The sequence below is a fragment of the Myxocyprinus asiaticus genome, chromosome 7 (genome assembly GCF_019703515.2).
Source record: "Myxocyprinus asiaticus isolate MX2 ecotype Aquarium Trade chromosome 7, UBuf_Myxa_2, whole genome shotgun sequence".
In the NCBI taxonomy this organism is placed as follows: Eukaryota; Metazoa; Chordata; class Actinopteri; order Cypriniformes; family Catostomidae; genus Myxocyprinus; species Myxocyprinus asiaticus.
In genome coordinates this window covers 51,705,801-51,728,341 of record NC_059350.1, presented here as the reverse complement: position 1 = coordinate 51,728,341, position 22,541 = coordinate 51,705,801, and the positions used below count along the sequence as shown (strand labels likewise).

The 22,541-nt window shown below is 41.6% G+C and overlaps 1 protein-coding gene across 1 annotated transcript in view; it reads right to left on the bottom strand.

The window, feature by feature from the left end:
* The window catches only part of LOC127444346 (receptor tyrosine-protein kinase erbB-4-like), a 297,320-nt gene that overhangs the window by 45,318 nt on the left and 229,461 nt on the right, over window positions 1-22,541 (bottom strand). The window contains exons 14-20 of the mRNA XM_051703648.1: window positions 18,404-18,497; window positions 9,246-9,400; window positions 8,393-8,437; window positions 7,338-7,470; window positions 4,443-4,565; window positions 4,238-4,336; window positions 987-1,172 (exon numbers count right to left, since the gene is read on the bottom strand). Of these exons, the coding sequence (XP_051559608.1) occupies window positions 987-1,172; window positions 4,238-4,336; window positions 4,443-4,565; window positions 7,338-7,470; window positions 8,393-8,437; window positions 9,246-9,400; window positions 18,404-18,497 (835 nt within the window). The remainder of the gene's footprint in view (window positions 1-986; window positions 1,173-4,237; window positions 4,337-4,442; window positions 4,566-7,337; window positions 7,471-8,392; window positions 8,438-9,245; window positions 9,401-18,403; window positions 18,498-22,541) is intronic.

Genomic DNA, 22,541 nt, shown 5'->3' with positions numbered 1-22,541 from the left:
CAAGACTTTTAAGATTTTCCCCTAAGTCCTTAAATGACTTTTCAGGCCTGGAAAACACAATTTCAAAATTCCCTGATATTTTCAGGTTTTCCATGACAGTGAACCCTGAACCATATCAATATAAAAAATGTGCTTACATTTGCTTTAATAGAGCATGCATTTGATCTGGCATGAAGCAAGGAAATCTGAACTTCTGTACAAAGGAGTTAACATGATCAATGTCACAAATTTGCTTATTTTATTAACTGTCTAAATATTGTGCAGAATCTTAAATATTTCTTATTTTTAATTGTTACTATCCATCCATCCATCCATCCAAAATATTGAACAGGCAGCTTTCAAATCCAAATATCAGAAATGACCCCAAACCTTGCAGGTGCCAAAATCTGTCTTCTCTCTTGCTGGCATATAACTCTCTTTACACCTCAGTTGTCAGGTTCCACAGGTCTGAGCGTGAGAAAGCAACAGGTCTGGAAATTCACCCACAATAAAATAAGTCTGTGCTTTCTCTAAAAGCACAGCAGGAGAAGGAGACCATACCCTTGCACTACATGCAGGTTCTGTATGATAGAAGCAGAAGAAGACCAAAACTAAACAGAGCAGGTGAGAATCATAGCACACTGGGGTGAACACAGCAGGGTTGTCTAATGGACGATTGAAGGGATTAATATCCTGAGGACCACAGCAGGTGAGAACTTAACATAGGTCCAACCTTAAACTTGCTAGCTTGTCTGTGATGTTCCATGCTGATAAACAACATCTTGTACTACTCAGTGATTGTGGCTCTTGACTGAGGTGCAGTAGTATTAAAGCTCAGTAAAGTTGATACTTATTTGGCAAATGACACATGTATTTCATGCACTTTTGAGTTATGACAGTATATATTTTTATGTTATCCAGAAAATACAGATCCACAAGCACAGCTATTACATTTTAATGTCTGAGCAGCATCAGATAAAAACACGCTTGAACACATGGACTCTTACCTTTGCGATCTGCACACACCAGTTGAGCAGTAATTGGGAGCCAATGTTCTCCTGGTGCTCATGTACATAGTCCAGCAGACAGCCATGGGGCATGAGCTGAGTGACCAGCTGGATAGTGGGACTCAAACAGACCCCCAACAGACGCACTAGATGAGGATGCTCCACGCTGGCCATGATCAGCGCCTCCTAGAGGGCAGAGAGAGAAACAATAGTACTTTGACAAATATATATATATATATATATATATATATATATATATATATATATATATATATATATATATATATATATATATATATGCCGTTTTAATCAGTAGCCTGGAACTTTTAGTCCAACACAATATCACAATTAGACATTAGACAACCTTCAATATAGTGACCCTTTAAGTTGGAAGTTGAAATTAAATTCCAAGAAATGACAGCAGTAGGATTGCCAACTTCTTGCCAAGTGAATACGGAACCCCCGAGCATTTTGAGCACTTCAATATGGGAGGGGGACTCCCCTCAAGGCCTTCAGTATGGTATGTCTTTATTTTGGACAAAATACGGGATGTCCCGGGCTAATACGGTAATGTTGGTAACCCTTGACAGAAGCGTGACATGTTATATTCTTAAATAATAATTATAAATGCAGTTTTTATGACCTTTTATGATGATTTTAGTATGATAAAATCAAAGATTTACCAGTGTTACACCATGTCAATGAAGTTGTAATATTGTATATCACTTATCACAGATAAGGTTAGTACATGATTTTATCACATTAAAATCATGTTAACACATATTATTCTTATGTCTTGTGGTTAAGTCTTGTAAGTGCTGCGCGTTTTGCTTTTATATTTTATTTGATCCCTTTTTCTCTCAATTTGGCATGCCCAATTCCCAACATTGTCTAGTTCCTCTTGGTGGCACAGTTACACGCCTCAATCCGGTTAGCGAGCAATATGTAGCACGGGAAGTCAGCATGCTCTTTATGAGAGTTTCAATCCTAGGATCAGCCACATTACGCTGACTCAAAGACAAGTGGCATCCCCTATATGACATTTTTGCAACGGCTTCTGCGTGTTAACCTTCCCCTGAGACTCAAACGGAACCGCGTTGCGTCAATAGTTTGGGAGACCTGGGTTTGGATCCTGCATTGAAACCATAAAATAATCAGGTTTGCATGATTTGTGACGAGGTGATTTGGAGGTTGTATTTTTCCCCCTAACCATTTTTACTCCACTGATGGTTAGGTTTAGGTTTGGGGTTTGGGTCGGGGGTACATTTATAAAATACATTCCTCTTCACTGTATGACAGCCTGTACAGCTGAAAACAACTCCCTTCACAACTTGCTTTTGGCACCCCTCTGTGGACATTACCAGAAGTTTGCACTATATTTTATTTTATTTTTTTATCAGTCTCTCTGACAGACTGAGTTGAAAAATCTCCGTCATGGTGTATTATTATCTGTCATACTTGCATTAATTTCATAAGTACTAGGGCTACATTCAGGGGTGTATCATCCATTATAATGGTATTTATATGACAGTGGATACATCATTGATTTTTGGCTCCCCAAGCGAGTGTGGTGAATCAAAGGAGGTCTAGGTTGAAAGTTCTACTTGTAATTTACTGCTGCACTAAAACAAGATTTTTTTTTTTTTTTCTTCAGTTTTCAGCTTTAAAAGGAAATAACCATCTGGTTGGAAAAAACCATAGAACTTGAATACTTCACTAAAATAACTGAGAATTCTGCTCTTAACATAATGTTTGTGTTTAGATTAAATGCAAGTATAACTGGCAGAGACAATATGGCACTTTTTATGCTTTCTTTTTGTTCTTATACTTTTAGAGTTTTTTATTATCATACAGTAACACACTGATATAATATCTGCTGTATGCAGTAATGAAATCAGAGACACTCCACTCTATATCCCAACACATCTGGTCAAAAGAGACACATATTACCAGGTACATTATGGTGATGGTGCCTGTCCACTTGTGATCGGATCACCTAAAACACATCTTTAATACCAGGGAATAAACAGGGCACACACACACACAGTGGGAGAGTGAGAGAGATTGTGAAGTCAAAACTGATGCACAAGGCTAAAATGGTTTTCTTGTTTTTTTATCTGTCAATATGATGGACAGAGTTTGGAATTTTCTGTCAGTGTTTAAAAAGATCGGTAAATGATGGAGAGTTTTCGGATAATTGAACTCCTGGACGTTACACCGCGAAAATGGAGCTTACACGTGCCCATATGCCCAACAACACTTACTGCTTTGGCCACTGGGGGCAGTGTTTCGCATTTCGGTAAGTACAGGCCGATTTTAGCAAAAGAAAACTCAACCTTCTGTTTCCGATTTCACTATGAGATCAATCTGGGCGGAGAAAGAATATCAGTTGCTTCCGAGACCATCAGCCTCCACATCTTTTCACGTAGCTTGCTGAGTGTGTTACCACGGAGACTTTAGCACGGATGGAGGCTCACAATATTCACCACGGCATAGGCACTTTGTCCAACGAGAGCAAAAACCACCACATAGCGATCACGAGGAAGGTAACACACATGACTCTACCCTCACTAGCAACTGGCCAATTGTTTGCTTAGGAAGCCTGGATGGAGTCACTCAGCACACCCTAGATTCAAACTCACAACTCCAGGAGTGTTAGTCAGCATCTTAGCTTGCTGAGCTAACCAGGCCCCTGCTTCTTTTTTTTTTTTTTTTTTTTTAGATAAACATGATAACCATTATGTTTTGTGGTAATCAATATGCTATAGATTAAACTTAACTTGTATTGAACCCGGAACATTCCTTTGAAAGAAAATGGTGATTAGCTACTGCGCCTACAATATACACCTTCACTTAAACATCAATACAAATTTTAAACTTAAATCTTTGTGTTCCCAAGTAGAGCTTTTCTATAAACCAGATTTATTTGACAAAAATTGTGTACAGCATTGGAACTGACAACTGTGGAACTGACAAAACACTCCCCAAAACTTCAGTTGAGCAAAATATATATTTTTTTATAAATTATATACTGTATAATTAAATTATTACATTATATTAATATATTAATCTAAAATGAAATTTAGAACATATTTTGCCAGTAGTGTTTGTGGTGCTTACAGTTATTCGATTAGCATGGTTTAGTGAAAAGTTAATTCACAGTAAATTCACCCAATTGTCTGTTTCTCTATTGTTATTTTGAAAATAATGGTAAAACTAAGATACATAAAGTTTCACTGTGAATAACTCACATCCATAAACTCCACATTGGCTTTTTGTCCTGTGCTTTCATTGAGTATCTTTATGGCCACTGGAATCTTCACAGTTTCCCCTTCTGGAACCCAGATTCCCTTAGAAGAAATTGAAAGTCAATTACAGTCTAAATCATATAAATAATTGATGAGGAAATGCCTAAAATTCATATACAAACACAAATAATCAGCTTGAATATAGTACCTTGTAAACAGTCCCAAACGCTCCAGTTCCCAGAATCTTGACCCTCTTAAGCTCAGTTTCCTTCAAAATATGCAGTTGAGCCTGGTTGGGTGCTGTACCACTTGGCGTTAATGGCTCCACCAACTGCTCAACAGCAGAACCAAAAAAAAAGTTAATATAGTAACACATTAAAAAGTAAAATATAATCTGCCAACAACTCGATGGCAACATTATGGGCTGTTCCGTCTGATTTTATTATTGGTATCATGTACAATTGTGTACAACTGGTTATCGGCTTCACCTGGGGTTTTGCCTGTTTAAATTCCACTGCATGTTTCCACTTTGCATGTTTCCATCCAATTCTTAGCTTGTAAGATGAACTCTAGTTCATGGCCTCATAACCTCATGCCTTGACTATTGTAATGCCCGTAAACAATTACCAGATTACAATACATGCCAAATTCAGCAGCCAGAGTTCTCACAAACACCAAGGACTCCACACATATCACTCGAATTCCATTTCATTTGCACTTTTTTGCCATCTCATCCTGTATTCAGTTCAGAATACTTCTCTTAACCTTCAAAGTTCGTCATGGCTTTGCACCTCATTATCTATGTGAGCTACTGCATCCATACACTTCAATGCATTGATTTAAACTCTTCTACATGGGAAGCAGATCTTTAAGTGTTATGGCTACTGAACACTGGAATTCACTTCCAGTGTATTTGGAATATCTTCTCATTTCTACCTTAAGCCTCAACTAAAAACTAATCATCTTTCACATTATTATCTCTTCATCTCTGTCTATTATTTTTCTTGTACTGATCTGTCATTGTATAGCTGTATATCAGTTTTAACAATTTATTCTCCCTTTAATTTTTTTTCCTGGTCTTTTAAAAGAAAGAAAAACAATTCTGCAACACTGGATTTATCTGCAAAAAAAAAAAATAAAAAAAATAAAAATTATAAAAAATAAAAAAATTAAATAGGCACTAAAAACTTGGGAAAAATTTGATCAATCTGTTGGCTTTAAACTCCCCAACACAACTTCACCCAGCAGATTCCATAATATTGACTTAAACTTTATATGAAATGCACAACCTCACACACATAGTGGTTGCAGAATCATTTTGAAGTACTTTCATAAGTTTCCATTTAAGGATCTGAAAATGACCTCCATTATTCCATTTGAGGTTTTCCCCTATTGAAGAGAGAGTGGCACTTTCAAATGGAAAATTGAGACTGGCCATAGACCCCAAAGACCCATACAATCACTGAACTCTGCAACAACTCACAAATTTCAGTGGTCAGTTAAAAACATATAAGATGTCCCCAGTGAACAAATGTTAAAGTCACCGTGAAATGCCTTGACGTACACAGTGCGATTTGGTGTTTTGACGTATTTCCTACTGAAACAGGAAGTGGGACATATCGAACGAGTCACCCTATTTTTAAAAATAGCCAACAGGCTTTAGTTTAGCCACAAACACCTTTCCACCATGCTGCTCATGTCAGAGCCGTTTACTGGGGAAACTTCAGAAGCGATCTCAATACCAACTAGCTTTTCCAAAGACTCGAAATCTGAATGATGATTTAACTGACAATATTACAACATAACCAGCCCACATACGCACACAGTATATCGCGGCTTTTGCTTACGACAAGGCTGAAGCTGTTGTGCAAGTCCAATGCAGATGAATGAGAAACAAGCGAGTAAAAGATAATATATCCATGTTTTGAATCACAATACACTAAGCATAAATAATAAAGAACACTTATTCAAGCTGTACATCCCAAGAAACCTATATAAAAACCTTTATATAAAAAAAATATAAATAAACTCCAAGGGCCGGATTCACGAAAAAAAAAAAAAAAAAATTCTTAAGAAAGTTCTTATCTTTTTTCTTAAGATTGTTCTTAAAAAAAAAAAAAAAAAAAAAAAAACCTCTTAAAGTTAAGGTAACCTCATAGTTGTCTTAAATCTCATGTCAAATTAAAAGTTGTCAAATGGTTACCAGCAATTAAATGATGGTTATTGTCGTTAAACTACCACATCTCATGCACTTTACAATAAAAACAATAATCGCAATGTGCTTGCTACTTAAACAAATGTACCAGTGTTGAAGGATTTAATTTGTTGTATTACACAAGGCAACCTCATGAGCAGGCTAGTATGATCACACAATGTCAAAGCCTGTCATTTTAATCTTAAGAAGAAAAATTTTAATGTTCTTAAGAAAATATTTGAGAACTTCTTAAGTTTTTTTCAAGAATTGCACTTAGGAACATTCTTATAATTTATCCTAAGAACTTTCATAAGTGTTTCTCTTAAGAACATTTTCATGAATCCGGCCTTAGCTTCTTTCCTCGCATCCAGCTCCCATGTTGGTTCGTCCCATTCAGAAGTGATTGCCCTTATGCCTTATTCCCTTCGAAGACAATTACCCTCCACTGTGAGAGCTTCAGATGGCTGAAAGGCAATAACGGTCATTCAAAACTCACTTTTTAAGCGATTGTTATTAACGACCCTACAGCATGGATTGTGCTCCCTTCGAAGTGCCCTGCGAAGGCATGATCAGCACCAGTTAGAACACAGCTTGACATGCTTAACAGTTGTAGGGGAAGGGTGTGTTTTCGTTCTAGAAAGCATTTGATTGGACAAGGTTTCTAAACCTCTATGTTAGTCTTTTTACCTGGAAGAGAGAAAATGCAGATTTTAAATGCCTTTATCTTCTGGAAACTCATTTTGTTAACGTTTCAAAGTTCACTAGCATATAGATGACCTTAAAGCTAATAGATAAGGAATAAAGCAGCAAAATTTTTATTTTGATCTCATAGGGTCTTCAATAAAGTTAATATGCCACCTTCAAATTTTTCAAACCCATTTTGAATATTGGCAGATTTTTAGCCCTCACCTCTGTTTCTAGGAAACGGCGTAAAGCTCTTTTCTTCTTGATGCTCTTGCGGCGGAAAAAAATAGCAAATCCAAGTGCCACGATTACGGCCACGAACATTCCCCCAATCACCCCAGCTGCAATCAGAGGAGTCCTGGAGGAAGAGAGATTGTAGCTTACTATAAACTGAAACAATGGTTTTGCTTTTTCATTTCAGATTTTTCCAAGTTATTTTTTGCCTATGTTTCAATAAGTGATATGACAGTGGTCTTCAACTTTGCACTTATTGATGTGGATGTAGATTTACACAAAAAGCCCCCAAAAAGTAATGCTTTCAGTTAATAATGCCATTGTACAAAAAAAAAAAAAAAAAAAACATTCACTAATATATTTGTCACTTCTGAATATCACAATAGATTATTATAGATTTTATTACAGATTTATCACGCAGTTAAAGTGTCTGATAATACAGGGATTACTGAGATAAAGTGGCCACCCTGATGTAGAATAAAACTATTTTTTCTAGTCCTTTTTCTCATTTATTCTATGACTTGAGTATTTACAAAATATTTGTCAAAAGTGCAATAATATAAAATAAAAATACAATATTTTCAAGGTTAAAGTACCTTATGATGCAATGAGTTGGTTGTGTTTAGTCAAAGCTGAAGCTTTTTCAGTGTTAAAATATTTTCTTCTATTCCAGCTTAATATGCAGAGACAACTATAAGTAAGCCATTCATAGGTTAATTGTCTTGAAAACTGTTAACACTGTGTCTCTCTGGCACTGTAAGAAATACTGTTTTTGTTTTAAGCGACCCGTTTAGACCCACCCCAGCAATATTACTCAACCAGTGGCGTGAGTTGGGGTCATGATTTTCTCTTTGTTTGACCAACGGCAGGTGGGGGGCGTATTTAGAAAGCTGCTTTAAAAACAATGTTTATTTTTGCAATTTCATTCATTGGCACTAGTGTCAAAAATGACATACTTCAGCTTTAATAGACTTGAAATGTTTTGGTTGTGTGTATTTAATTGAAATTTCAAGGCTTGCAAATCAAAAAGGATGTGTAATTTTTACCTGTCCAGCATCCCGATACAATCTTGGATCCGAGGTCCAGTACACCTACAACATAGTGTCATATCATATTGATATTATATCGATACAAAGTCTAGATATACTGTATGTGACTGGTTTACTGTACTATGACTGGTATGTCTTGGATTAAGGCTATTTTGATTGCAAGGAGATCCTAATAAATGTTAATACACGAGTAATAGAATGCAACAAAGTATTTTCGTTTTTTTACAAAAAAAGGCACAAAAGTTCATTTCTGATGTTAATGGTAGAGATAACCTCTCACGTATTGTGATAAATGTGCACCATCTCAAATGCTGATCTACACTCCCCTGTATGGGAGTCAATTCCCTAAATCATCATATAATCACACAGTTGAGTGTAGCCTGTTATCATCTCAAGAGTTTTGCATATAGAAATAAGGCATGTCGGAGTGCTGAAGTGGTGACTGGATTCAGTAATCACAGAGAACAGCATCGAAGAGCAAACGCATGACAGTAACCAGCGGTGATGACTGTCAACCGTGAGATTAAGGGATTGTGAACGCTTTGTTATGGTGTCCTACAGCATCACAAGTGCTTTGATTTGATAGTCAAGACAGACCAGAGCGAAACAAGGGTTCACACTGGGTGGATGTCTCTAGTGTGTCCATGTGTAGTGTGATATCTCTCAGATCTAAAGGATATGACACAGAAGCCCTGTAGAATTGAACCCAAATTCGGCATCCCACAAGGCAGTTAAAGTAAAAAGTAGTAGCATGTAGACTGGGTTGTTTGAACGAATGTCGACATTTATGGAAATCCCACTGAACAAAAGAATGGCCTGGAGGATTTTGGAGACATACACAGGGACTTACCCCTGGGTGCAGTTGGGGTGGCAGGGATGGCACTCGTTGTTGGTCTCAGCATATTTGAAGATGAAGCTGCTTGCTCCCTGAAGACCATCAGGGCATTTCTCCACACAGTTGGGCCCATCTTTGAGATGCAGACACTTCGTACAGTGTTCTGGACCCTACAACATGCAAATAAAGTGCAACGGGGGATGACTCATTGGAAATTAATCTTGTAATTACAACTTCAAGTTGGAGAAAAAGAAATACACAAGTAATTCTGACTTAAAGAAATATTTTGGATTCAATACAAGTTAAGCACAGTCGACAGCATATGTGGCATAATACTGATTACCACAAACATTAATTTCGACTTGTTCCTCCTTTTCTTTAAAAAAAGAAGCAAAAATCGAGGTAACAATTGGACACTTACAATGGAAGTGAATGTGGTCAATCCATAATGTTAAAATACTACTTTAAAACTACTTTTCTGTGTAAAGTTATAGCCAATTTTACAACTTCGTTGCCATGATGATGTAACGTCAGCAAACTCTTAAATGACTTAAATGACGATTTAAACAACTTTACAGCTCAAATGAATCACACGTTTTATCAGAAGAATTAATGTAAGTGCTTTTTATAGAATTATAAGCTTCACATTTCTGCCTTTAAACCCTACAAAAACTGGCCATTCACATCCATTGTAAGTGCCTCATTGTAACCTCGATTTTTGCTTTTGTTTTTAAGAAAAGGAGGGGCAAGTCAAAATAATTTTTTTTGGTAATCAGCATTATGCCACAAATTATGTGCATTGAGCTTAACTTGCATTGATCTTGGAATATTAATTTAATATATCACAATTGCGACTTTTTTCTCATAACTGCAACTTTATTTTTCATAATTGCGAGTTTATGAAGTCACAATTGCGAGTTTAGCGATTGCGACTTTATATCTCGCAATTGCGATTATTTCTCACAACTGCGAGCTTATATCTAGCAATTTTGACTTTATTTCTCAAAATAAAGCATTTATATCTTGCAATTGACTTAGTATCGACTTAATATCTTATCCCACCATGGAGGAAGAAACTTAAAAAAGGTAATTCTGACTTAATAATTTTAATCTTAAGCAATTACATTTTTTAGCCAGCTGTGCAGATTCCCTTTTTTATTTATTAATTTCAAATTGATGCACCGATTACCATAAGCTATTATTTATATTTTTTGCTGCAGAGCAAATGTTTTTTTTTTTTTTATATTCATATACAGTACCCTGGTATTTACAGTTGAAGTCAGAAGTTTTTACATACACCTTAGCCAAATACATTTAAACTCAAGTTTTTCACAATTCCTGACATTTAATCGTAGAAAACATTCCCTGTCTTAGGTCAGTTAGGATCACTACTTTATTTTAAGAATGTGAAATGTCAGAACAATAGTAGAGAGAATGATTTATTTCAGCTTTTATTTATTTCATCACATTCCCAGTGGGTCAGAAGTTTACATACACTTTGTTAGTATTTGGGAGCATTGCCTTTAAATTGTTTAACTTGGCTCAAACGTTTTGGGTAGCTTTCCACAAGCTGCTCACAATAAGTTGCTGGAATTTTGGCCCATTCCTCGAGACAGAGTTGGTGTAACTGGGTCAGGTTTGTAGGCCTCCTTGCTCGCACACTTAATCTCTTTTTTAGTTCTGCCCACAAATTTCAGATTGAGGTCAGGGCTTTGTGATGGCCACTCCAATACCTTGACTTTGTTGCTTAAGCCATTTTACCATAACTTTGGAGGAATGCATGGGGTCACTGTCCATTTGGAAGACCCATTTGTGACCGAGCTTTAACTTCCTGACTAATGTCTTGAGATGTTGCTTCAATATATCCACATAATTTTCCTTCCTCATGATGCCATCTATTTTGTGAAGTGCACCAGTCCCTCCTGCAACAAAGCTCCCCCACAACATGATGCTGCCACCCCCATGCTTCACGGTTGGGATGGTGTTCTTCGGCTTGGAAGCCTCACCCTTTTTCCTCCAAACATAATGATGGTCATTATAGCCATTTTGTTTCATCATACCAGAGGACATTTCTCCAGAAAGTATGATCTTTGTCCCCATGTGCACTTGCAAACTGTAGTCTGGCTTTTTTGTGTCGGTTTTGGAGCAGTGGCTTCTTCCTTGCTGAGCAGCCTTTCAGGTTATGTTGATATATGACTCGTTTTACTGTGGATATAGATACTTGTCTAACTGTTTCCTCCAGCATCTTCACAAGGTCCTTTGCTGTTGTTCTAGGATTGATTTGCACTTTTTGCACCAAACTACATTCATCTCTATGAGACAGAATGCGTCTCCTTCCTGAGCGGTATGATTGCTGCGTGGTCCCATGGTGTTTATACTTGCGGACTATTGTTTTACAGATGAACGTGGTTCCTTCAGGCATTTGGAAATTGCTCCTAAGAATGAACCAGACTTGTGGAGGCCCACAATTTTTTTTTCTGAGGTCTTGGCTGTTTTCTTTTGATTTTCCCATGATGTCAAGCAAAGAGGCACTGAGTTTGAAGGTAGGCCTTAAAAGGTATCCACAGGTACACCTCCAATTGACTCCAATTAGCCTATCAGAAATTAATTGGCTAATTGCCTAAAGGCTTGACATAATTTTCTGGAATTTTCCAAGCTGCTTAAAGGCCCAGTTAGCTTATTGTATGTAAACTTCTGACCCACTGGAATTGTGATGTAGTCAATTATAAGTGAAACTGTCGGTCTGTAAACAGTTGTTGGAAAAATTACTTGTGTCATGCACAAAGTAGATGTCCCAAACGTCTTGCCAAAACTATAGTTTGCTAATATGAAATCTGTGGAGTGGTTAAAAGAGTTTTAATGACTTCAACCTAAGTGTATGTAAACTTTTGACTTCAACTGTATATGGTACTCCAACATACTTCAAATTATACCATGGTATGTGACAAAACATATAGTATTAACTTGGCCCAAAAAACATGGTAATACCATGATACTTTTTAGTACTTTTTTGTAAGTGTACCACAACTTAACATTTAACTTTTATTTAATTAACATGGCAAAGTCAACAACATAAATAAACAAATTCATACTTATGTTCAGACATGGGTGTCACATAGTTGGGCAAGCTCTTACATTCTCTGACTGCTCTGATTTAGCTAATTACGCAGCTCAGGAATTGAGATAGACAAGCAGGTTTAGATTAAGAATCTGACAGCTTTGTTGGTTTTGTGCTGAGGAGCCAAGACCAGGTCCCGGCCATTTCAGCAGGTAGTGCAGTGTTCTGGCAAGAGGGACACAACGTCTCATTCCCTCCATCAGTGAACGGAGGTTACGAAAGTAACCAGGACATTCCCTATCTGTCACTCACTCGACGTTGTGTCGATGTAGTGACATTAGGGGTCCCTATACAAAAGGCCACAACTATCTGAACTGTGTTACGTGAACTGGTGGTGTGTGACAGGCAGACCGCTGTATGCCTCGTAGCCAGCACAACAGGCCGTCACATAACCTCCCCCAACGCTCTTATGAGTGTCGAATGGTCAATCAGGAACAAGTCGACTGCCCAACTATAGGAACAAGTCGACTGCCCAACTATAGAGGCCTCTTTTCCTCTCTTTTCTCTCCCCAAAAAGAGTGGAATCTTTTAACTGACTGGGAGCCATAAGTGTCTGCACCATGGGGTGTCCCTCCCAATGGGAAGACACCATGGAGACCACACCCCGCCCAAAAATGGGGGGGGGGGGGATTTTGAGTGGAATACATCACATGGTCTTACTGAGTCTTGTCGGAAGTATGTCATGTGGAGAGGTCCCATGGTAGGTCCTACCCGAAGGGGGAGGAGTTTCTACAGAGCATGGTGACCGGGGGCAGAGGGGCCTCTGCCCAAGGAAGATGCAGTTTGCCGACAGGGAAACGATTTTTGGGAAAATATCACATGGGGTCGCCTTCGGGGAACCAGCACATGTGGAGCACCTACCACAGTACAGGGGCTCATTAGCGCACATACTGGTCCGGTCAGTGAGTTTCTCCGCAAACTCAACTGCCAGAGGGCTAAGAAGGAAAGTCATCCAGGGATCACAGTCTGTGAACACGACTGGGAGTCAAAAGCGCACGTCTTCACCTCAAGAGAGGGGAAAGGCGCTATGTGCAAGCGGTACACCCGGCCAGCTGTCCCGGAACTTACCTGCTCATGCCTGCCAATACACGGGATGAGACCGGCTCAACCCGGATATTGTAGAACCTTGCAAAGGTGTTGGGTATTGCCCAGCCCACTGCTCTGCAGATGTCTGCCAAAGAGGCACCACTGGCCAGGGCCCAGGAGGCCACCACACTCCTGGTAGAGTGGGCTCATAACCCCGCAGGGGTGGCACGTCCTGAGCCTGATATGCCATTGCGATGATGTCAATGACCCAGTGGGCGATCCTCCATTTGGAGACAGCGCATACTTTCCGCTGTCCACCAAAGCAGACAAAGAGCTGCTCAGAGCTTCTTAGGCTCTGCGTGCGATCCAAATAGATGCGTAAAGCTCGCACTGGACACAGCAATGCCAAGGCTGGGTCTGCCTCCTTCTGGGGCAGCGCTTGCAGGTTCACCACCTGATCCCTAAAAGGGGTCGTGGGAACCTTGGGCACATAGCCCGGTCGGGGTCTCAGGATCACATGAGAGTAACCCAAACCAAACTCCAGGCATGATTCGCTGACAGAGAACGCCTGCAGGTCCCCTACCCTTTTGATGGAAGTGAGCGCAGTCAGGAGGGCAGACTTCAAGGAGAGTGCCTTAAGCTCAGCTGACACCAAGGGCTCAATGGGAGCTCCCTGTGGACCCCGAAGGACTACAGAGTGGTCCCACGAGGGGACGAGGTGCAGTCTGGAGGGATTCAACCTCCTAGCGCCTCTCAGGAACCTGATGATCAAGTCATGCTTCCCCAAGTACTTACTATCTACTGCATCGTGATGAGCCGAAATAGCGGCTACATACACCTTCAAGGTGGAGGGGACAGCCGCCCCTCCAGCCTCTCCTGCAGGAAGGAAAGCACCGATCCGACTGCGCATCTCTGGGGGTCTTCGTATCGGGAAGAACACCACTTAGCAAACAGATGCCAGTTCAAGGCATACAGGCGCCTCATAGAGGGAGCCCTAGCCTGAGTGATCGTGTCTACCACCGCGGGTGGTAGGCCACTTAGGTCTTCCGCGTCCCGTCCAGGGGCCAGATGTTGAGATTCCAGAGGTCTGGTTGCGGGTGCCAGATGGTGCCCCATCCCTGAGAAAGAAGGTCCTTCCTCAGGGGAATTCGTCTCGGGGAATTCGTCTCGGGGGGTGCTGTCACGAGGAGAGTGAGATCCGAGAACCATGTATGGGTGGGCAAGTAGGTAGCAACTGACCTGCTCCTCGTCCTCCCTGACCTTGCACAGGGTCTGTGCAAGTAGGCTTACTGGGGGAAACGCATATTTGTGTAGTCCAGGGGGCCAGCTGTGTCTTCCATGTCCCGTCCAGGGGCTAGATGTTGAGATTCCAGAGGTCTGGTTGCGGGTGCCAGATGGTGCCCCATCCCTGAGAAAGAAGGTCCTTCATCAGGTGAATTCGTCTCGAGGAATTCGTCTCGGGGGGTGCTGTCGCGAGGAGAGTGAGATCCGAGAACCATGTATTGGTGGGCAAGTAGGTAGCAACCGACCTGATCCTCGTCCTCCCTGACCTTGCACAGGGTCTGTGCAAGTAGGCTTACTGGGGGCAACGCATATTTGTGTAGTCCACGGGGCCAGCTGTGTGCCAGCACATCTATACTGAGGAGTGCCTTGGTCAGGGCGTACCAAAGCAGGCAGTGGGAGGATTCCCGGGAAGCAAATAGGTCTACCTGTGCTCGACTGAATCAAATCCAAATCAGCTGGACCACCTGAGGGTGGAGTCTCCACTCTCCCCTGAGGTAACTTGACGTGACAGTGCATCCGCTGCGGTGTTGAGGTCACCCTGAGATTTGAGTGGCTCGTAGCGACTTGAGGTGCTGCTGACTCCAGAGGAGGAGATGGCGGGCGAGTTGTGACATGCAACAGGAGCGTAGACCGCCTTGACGGTTGATATACGCTACCTTCGCTGTGTTGTCCGTCCATACCAACACGTGCTTGCCCTGGATCAATGGCCGGAACCTCCGCAGGGCGAGCAGTACTGCCAACAACTCTAGGCAGTTGATGTGCCAACACAGCTGTGGGCCAGTCCAGGAGCCAGAGGCTATGTGCCCATTGCATCCGGCACCCCAGCCCATCTTGGAAGTGTCTGTTGTAACCACGACACACCTGGAGACCTGCTCTAGGGGAACCCATGCCCATAGAAATGTAAGGTCAGTCCAAGGACTGAAGAGGCGGCGACAGATCGGCATGATGGTCACGTGATGTGTCCTGCGGCGCCATGCCCATCTCAGGACTCAAGTCTGAAGCCAGTGCTGAAGCGGTCTCATATGTATCAACCCGAGCGGTGTGGCTGCCGCTGAGGATGCCATATGCCCCAGGAGCCTCTGAAAAAGTTTCAGTGGAACCGCTGTCCTCCATCTGAACGCCTTCAGATAGTTCAGCACTGACTGCATGCTCTCGTTCGTGAGGCACGCTGTCATCGAGACTGAGTCCAACTCCAAACCGAGAAAAGAGATGCTCTGAACCGGGGAGAGCTTGCTCTTTTCCCAGTTGACCTGAAGCCCCAGTCGGCTGAGGTGCCAGAGCACGAGGTCCCTGTGTGCGCACAGCAATTCTCGAGAGTGAGCTAAGATTAACCAGTCATAGAGAGAGTTGAGGACGCAGACGCCCACTTCCCTTTGCGGGGCAAGGGCTGCCTCTGCAACCTTCGTGAAGACGCAAGGGGACAAGAACAGGCCAAAGGGGAGGACCTTGTACTGGTACACCTGGCCTTCGAAGGCAAACCGCAGGAAGGGTCTGTGTTGAGGTAAGACCACGACGTGGCAGTACGCCTCCTTCAGGTCTACCGCCGTGAACCAATCTTAATGCCGGACGCTCGTTAGAGTGTGTTTTTGCGTCAGCATCTTGGACGGGAGTCTGTGCAAAGCCCGGTTCAGTACTTGCAGCTCCAGGATTGGTCACAACTCACCGCCTTTCTTTAGTACGATGAAGTAAGGGCTGTAAAACCCTCTCTTCATCTCGGCTGGAGGGACAGGCTCTATCGCGCCCTTGCACAGAAGGGTAGCGATTTCTGCATGCAAGGTAGCGGCATTCTTACCCTTCACCAAGGTGAAGTGGACGCCGCTGAACCTAGCGGGCCCCTGGCAAACTGAATCGTTTAGCGGAGTCGGACGGTCCAGGTCAGCCATCGCGATGGTTGGAAAGCACGAGCCATGCGCCCAAAATCTGGGTGAGGGGGACCAAGGGAATGATCACATCGGACGTACTGGCGGGTGGTGCCTCGCGGTTGGGCGGAGCTCGAGGTGCCACGTCAAGGAGACTCAAGCCCCGTGGCCATGTTGAGTCCAGGGACATCCAAGCACTTAACTGGCTCCTGCCACCCATAATAAGATCGGCCAAGGAGGGGGGAGGAGGAATCTCGTCCCCGTAGTCCACTGGAACCAATCCCGTGTGGGCATGTTTGTGCCACAGCTGGGCACACAGGGGCGGGGGGTCCGCCGCTGGAGCGCCATACCTGCCAAAATGGGTGGTCGTGATGACGGCCGTGCGCTCCGGATATGTGACCCAAGAGATGAGGGAACCATTCTTTTATCAGGCTTTTGGGTGCTGCAGCCTCCTGGGCATGCGGTGACAAAAGATTCTCCTCCCGGCCCTCCACCGGGTGATGGAGTGGTCTGTCGACCAGCCCCAGAGAAGTGGGTCTCCTCGCCCCTGGGTCGCCCATCTCGGGGGCGCTTCAAAGCCTTCCTCGGGTTCTTAGTGGCCGGCCGCGAGACGGGTGGCATCTGCTTCCTGCGGAGGGCTCCACGCTGGGCTGTGGTGGAGCTGGTGTTGTTGCTGCAGGAGGACGCCCTTGATGACGAGCAGACAGGGTGTGGGGTCTTAAGCCGGCCGGGTCAGGATATGTTGTAAGGCCTTCGTCTGATTCTTCACCGCCGATAACTGCTGGGCAAAGTCCTCGACAGCGTTGCCAAACAGGCCAACCTGGGAAAATGGGGGCATCAAGGAACCGTGCCTCTCCCATCTCGACCAAGTTGAGCCAAAGGTGGCGCTCCTGGACCACCAGTGTGGACATCGCCTTCCCGAGAGACCATGCCATGACCTTCATCGCCCGGAGAGCAAGGTCGGTCGCCGAGCTAAGTTCCTGCATCAATCCCGGGTCAGAACTACCCTCGTACAGTTCTTTTAGCATCTTGGCTTGGTGTACTTGCAGGAGAGCCATGGTGTGCAGGGCAGAGGCGGCTTGTCCAGTGGCACTGCAGGCCACAGTCGTCAGGGATGACATAAACCTACAGGCCCTGGACGGGAGCCTCGGGCGCCCACGCCAGGTGGCGGTGCTCTGCGGACATAAGTGCACCGCGAGCGCTTTATCCACCTGGGGGATCACCAAATAGCTCCTGGACGCTCCACCATCGAGGGTAGTGAGAGCAGAGGAACTGAAAGCCCGGGACTGGGCAGTAAAAGGTGCCTCCCACGATCTTGTCAGCTCCTCATGCACTTCCGGGAAGAAAGGAACAGGGGCGCCCCGAGCCCAGGAATCAATCGTTAAGCTGCGAGGGTTCAGGGGAGAGTGGAGGGTTCCACTCTAGCCCGACGCTCGCGGCCGCCCGGGAAAGCATGTCCATCATTTCCGCGTCGGCGTGAGACTGGGCGACCGTTCCCGTCTTTGGAGGAAACTGAATTCAGAGCACTGAATACAACCACTCGGCTCCGAAGAGAAACTCTGAATGAGCGGTTGCATATCAGCTCCTTTTATACCCGTATGTCCGGGGAAGTGGCATGCAAATTCCACTCGCCAATTCTCATTTGCCTTTTTTCCAAAAGGCAGAGGTGTTTGGGGCTCCCAAGAGTGACCCCTAGTGTCACTACATCGACACAACATCAAGTGAGTGACAGATAGGGAACGTAATTTCCTCAAACATCCCTACTGTCTAAAAATGTAACAATTGTCAATTGTCTCTGATTTAAATATCGTAAGAGCGTTGGAGGGGGTTTAAACAGTGGGGAAAGATCAAAGGGTATTTATAATGGCATTGCTTGCTTTACTTACAGAGCCATGGCAGGTTAGAGTATTATCTTCTGTCTTTTCACACTGACTGTCACACTCCACACACACAGAACCATTGGCAAATTCTCGAATATCTCTGAAACATAAAAACCAAAAGGTTAATCACAATGATAGACATGCAGAGGAAAAAAGATAAACAATTATACATACTTCCAAAAAAGCTTTTTCTTACTGGCTTATCCAATGTGTATTAGTGTTGTGCGCATGCCTGTTTACATGTTGACGTCACAGGCAATATGCTATCAGCATATTGGTGTGTATGTAAACTCATTGACAGAATGTTCAGCATTCAAAATGTAACCAGCAGTGATACTAAACTGATATTAAAGCTAAACTAAATAATTGATACTAAAACGATGCATACTAAATTGCAAATGGTCTTCTATTTTACATCTATTTGCTTAATGAATTGTGGTCCTGTTGGTCCTGTCTGCCTTGCATATATTTAACTGGGTTGTAATGACAACAGCAAAGCAGCTCTTTTGCAGCATTTTAATTACATAGAACCAAAGCCTAAAACCTACAGTAAACTTACACAAAAATGTAGCACATAAATTGCTGCTTTACAAGCACTAGTATTTTGTTCAGGAAATGCACATCTAAACCTCATTAAAATATTTAGTGTACATTGTGCATAATACATTGTCTTGTAAAGATCCATTTATTCCTTATTTTAACATGCCAATCAACCAAAAGCATTTCACTGATAGCAGATTATGTATTCTTTAACACCAGCACACATACAGCAGGTTTTGTTTTGTCTCCTACTCATCCACCATGTCGTCTTGAACGATGACCAGCTGTGGCACAGACACAATAGTCACACATTGCAGTGAACTTGGCTAATGTGCCAGTCGGATGAGGAAGATCTATGAAAAAATAATGGCATTTTAATTGGAAAAATCTTTCTCGGCACTGGTCTGAGAGGCAAGAAAAAACAGTCCTCTTTAAATTTTATCTAAGCAGATGGCGGCTCAGATTGTGGAAGATACGGGAGAAAAGCTGCCTAGCGGAGCCATCAATTCCCTTTCCTTTGTTCATTTACATCAGCCTGTGGTTCAGAGGGAGATTCTGAGAGACGGTTCCAAACAGGAAAAGATGGTGCATTGTCAATAACAGAGTAGCATCAAAGTAATCTCTCAGATTTTACAAAATTGGAAATGGAGTATACAAGGACTTATGCGAGATTAGAAAAGAAGCATAGTTTGAAGTTTCTCACACTAAAGAAGTGTATAATAATGTGGATGGGTGTTACTGTGATATCCCAAACCAACTTCACTACCTTTATTAAATAAGAGGTAGAATTATTATATTATATAATACAGTATATAGTATATAATACAGTAAATATATACATACATATACTGTATATTGCCTGAGTCTCCTTTTAATGTTAGATAGTTTTTTCTTTGCAGCAAAAATAATTGTAATTTAGTTTTTTACAACCATTTTCCACCCTCTTTTTGACACTTTTAATTAAATGGCCCATTTTTAACTGCTGTTCCTTAAAAGCCCACCTTTACATGGGAAACATCGCAATGGGTATGCTGTTTGGGTCCAATATAGTTTTTAATTGCCTCATTCTCCAAAAACAGCCTCTTTGCAAAGCCTGCTTTAAGGTCTGAAAATTACAGTATGTTTTCAAGATCAAGACAAATTTAATTTCTCATATGACCCCTTTAACAGTCTTTAGGTCTGCCAGTCCTGATCTTCACAATCATACATGCTGAGGAGTCAACTCAAGTAAAGTCAGTGATGTAAAATTGCTGAAGTAAGTACACTCTCAGAAAAAAGGTACTGTTTTAGGGCCATCACTGGAGTGGTACCCTCAAGGGGACCTTTTTTGTACCTCTAGTTAAAGTAAATAACTCATTTTGGGTACATAATTGTACCATAAGGATACAAATATGTACCCAACAAAAGGTTACCACCCCAGCAGTGTTGGGTAAGTTACTTAAAAATAGTTATCCACTACAAATTACCAATTATTTCCCTAAAATTGTAATCAGATAATTACTTCATTGAAAAGTAATCACATTACTAATTAATTTACTTTTAAGTCACTTTCTGAAACACTTTTCCACTCAACAAATTTTAAATAATATCTATATTTCTTCCTTGTTTATTGTTACACACAAGTCATACACTCAGCACACCACATTTCTCCTTCACAGTGACTCGTTAGGGGGCCATAAATCATGAATTCTACATAAATAATATATTAGAAAAACACGTAAAACTCTAAAATGTATTTAAATGTAATTAAATTAATTGACAGTGACTGTAATCTGATTACAGTATTTTAAAATGTAATGATAAAATACTACATTTATGACCAAAAAGTAATTAGATTACAGTTACTAATTACTTTGTAATTGGATTATACCCAATACTGCATCCCAGTGATGGCTTTTTACCTTAAACGCTCCCTTTTTTTCTGAGAGTGTACATATAACTACAATTACATTTTGGAAATTAATGTCAGTAAATGAATTTTTAATTGAATCTCTAAATATTCAGAAACTCTAACCCCAGTTATTCCAAGTAAAAATATCTTTAACTTCGGAACTTATTGTTGACAGCAACTGAGAATTTTGTCCCAGCCTAATTCATAGACTCACCACAATAATAAGTGATTTAAAGCACAATTGATTGACTGTAATGAGACTTTTGCTATTTCTTTAAAATTTGACACTCCCCCACAGCTGATTGTTGTTTGGAATTAAACTATATTTTTATGCCATGGGGAATCCTATTCAGATGTTGGTCAGAGTTGGGAGTTGCCACTGTTTAATGACTACAGCAGAAAAGCAGTGCCAAACAAAGAGCTCTTCTCTGAAACTCCCAGTGGACTAAAATGTAAATTTGATGTCAGATGACTGTTTCCTCTTTGTCATTCACAAATGGCAGTGCAATCTGAGCACACTTGGGACAGTCCAAGTAACAATTAGCTAGATTTGGCCTGTGCAATACCACTGACCAGAAAGTGTTGCCTTGTAACTTTAGATGAAATCCATCCTTCTTACTTTTTCTTTTTTTTCACATCCCCTAGGCAGACGTTTGTACATGATTGTGTTTAGAAAGAGACGAGGAGGTAAGTGCAATCTAAATGACAGATAGTCTTGATAAAAGAATACTGCAGTAACCATGGCAACACCCAGAAATCTAGTGATGTACACATCAAAACCATGAAATATAGATTTTATTACAGGGCTTTTTGCCACTTTCTATTGACAAACATAGTTGAGAGAGAACAGGAAACCAAGGGGAGAGAGAGAGGCGAAATGGCTGGAAACAAGACCCAGGCCATACTCTAACCGGGCCTCCCACATCAAAGGTGTAGTTCATCCAAAAATGAAAATTCTCTCAACATTTACTCACTCTCATGCCATCTCAGATGTGTATGACTTTCTCCTGCTGAACACAAACGAAGATTTTTAGACGAATATCTCAGCTCTGTTTGTCCATATACTGTAAGTGAATGGTGGCCAGACATTTGAAGGTCCAACAAGCATATAAAGGCAGCATAAAAGTATTCTATACGACTCCAGTGGTTAAATCAATGGGCGAGAAACAGATCAATATTCAAATAATTTTTTACTCTAAATTCTCCTCCCTGCCCAGTAGGTGGCAATATGAATGTGAATCACCAAAAACAAAAGAAGAAGAGTGTGAATGTGAAAGTGGAGATTTATAGTAAAAAGGACTTACATATTGATCTGTTTCTCACCCATACCTATCATGTCATTCTGAAGATATGGATTTAACCACTGGAGTTGTATGGATTACTTTTTTGCTGCCTTTATATGCTTTTTGGACCTTCAAAAATCTGGCCACCATTCACTTACAGTATATGGACAAACAGAGCTGAGATATTCCTCTAAAAATCTTCGTTTGTGTTCAGCAGGAGAAAGAAAGTCATTCACATCTGAGATGGCATGAGAGTAAGTAAATGATAAGAGAATTTTCATTTTTGGGTGAACTATCCCTTTAACACCACCGATCAATATGTCAAATATAAGTAAAAAGATGACTGATTGCTATTTAGTATGCAAATATTATGATGACTTTATCACTACTGTTTAGATTTTGAATACTAAACATTCTAATGATGTAAGAT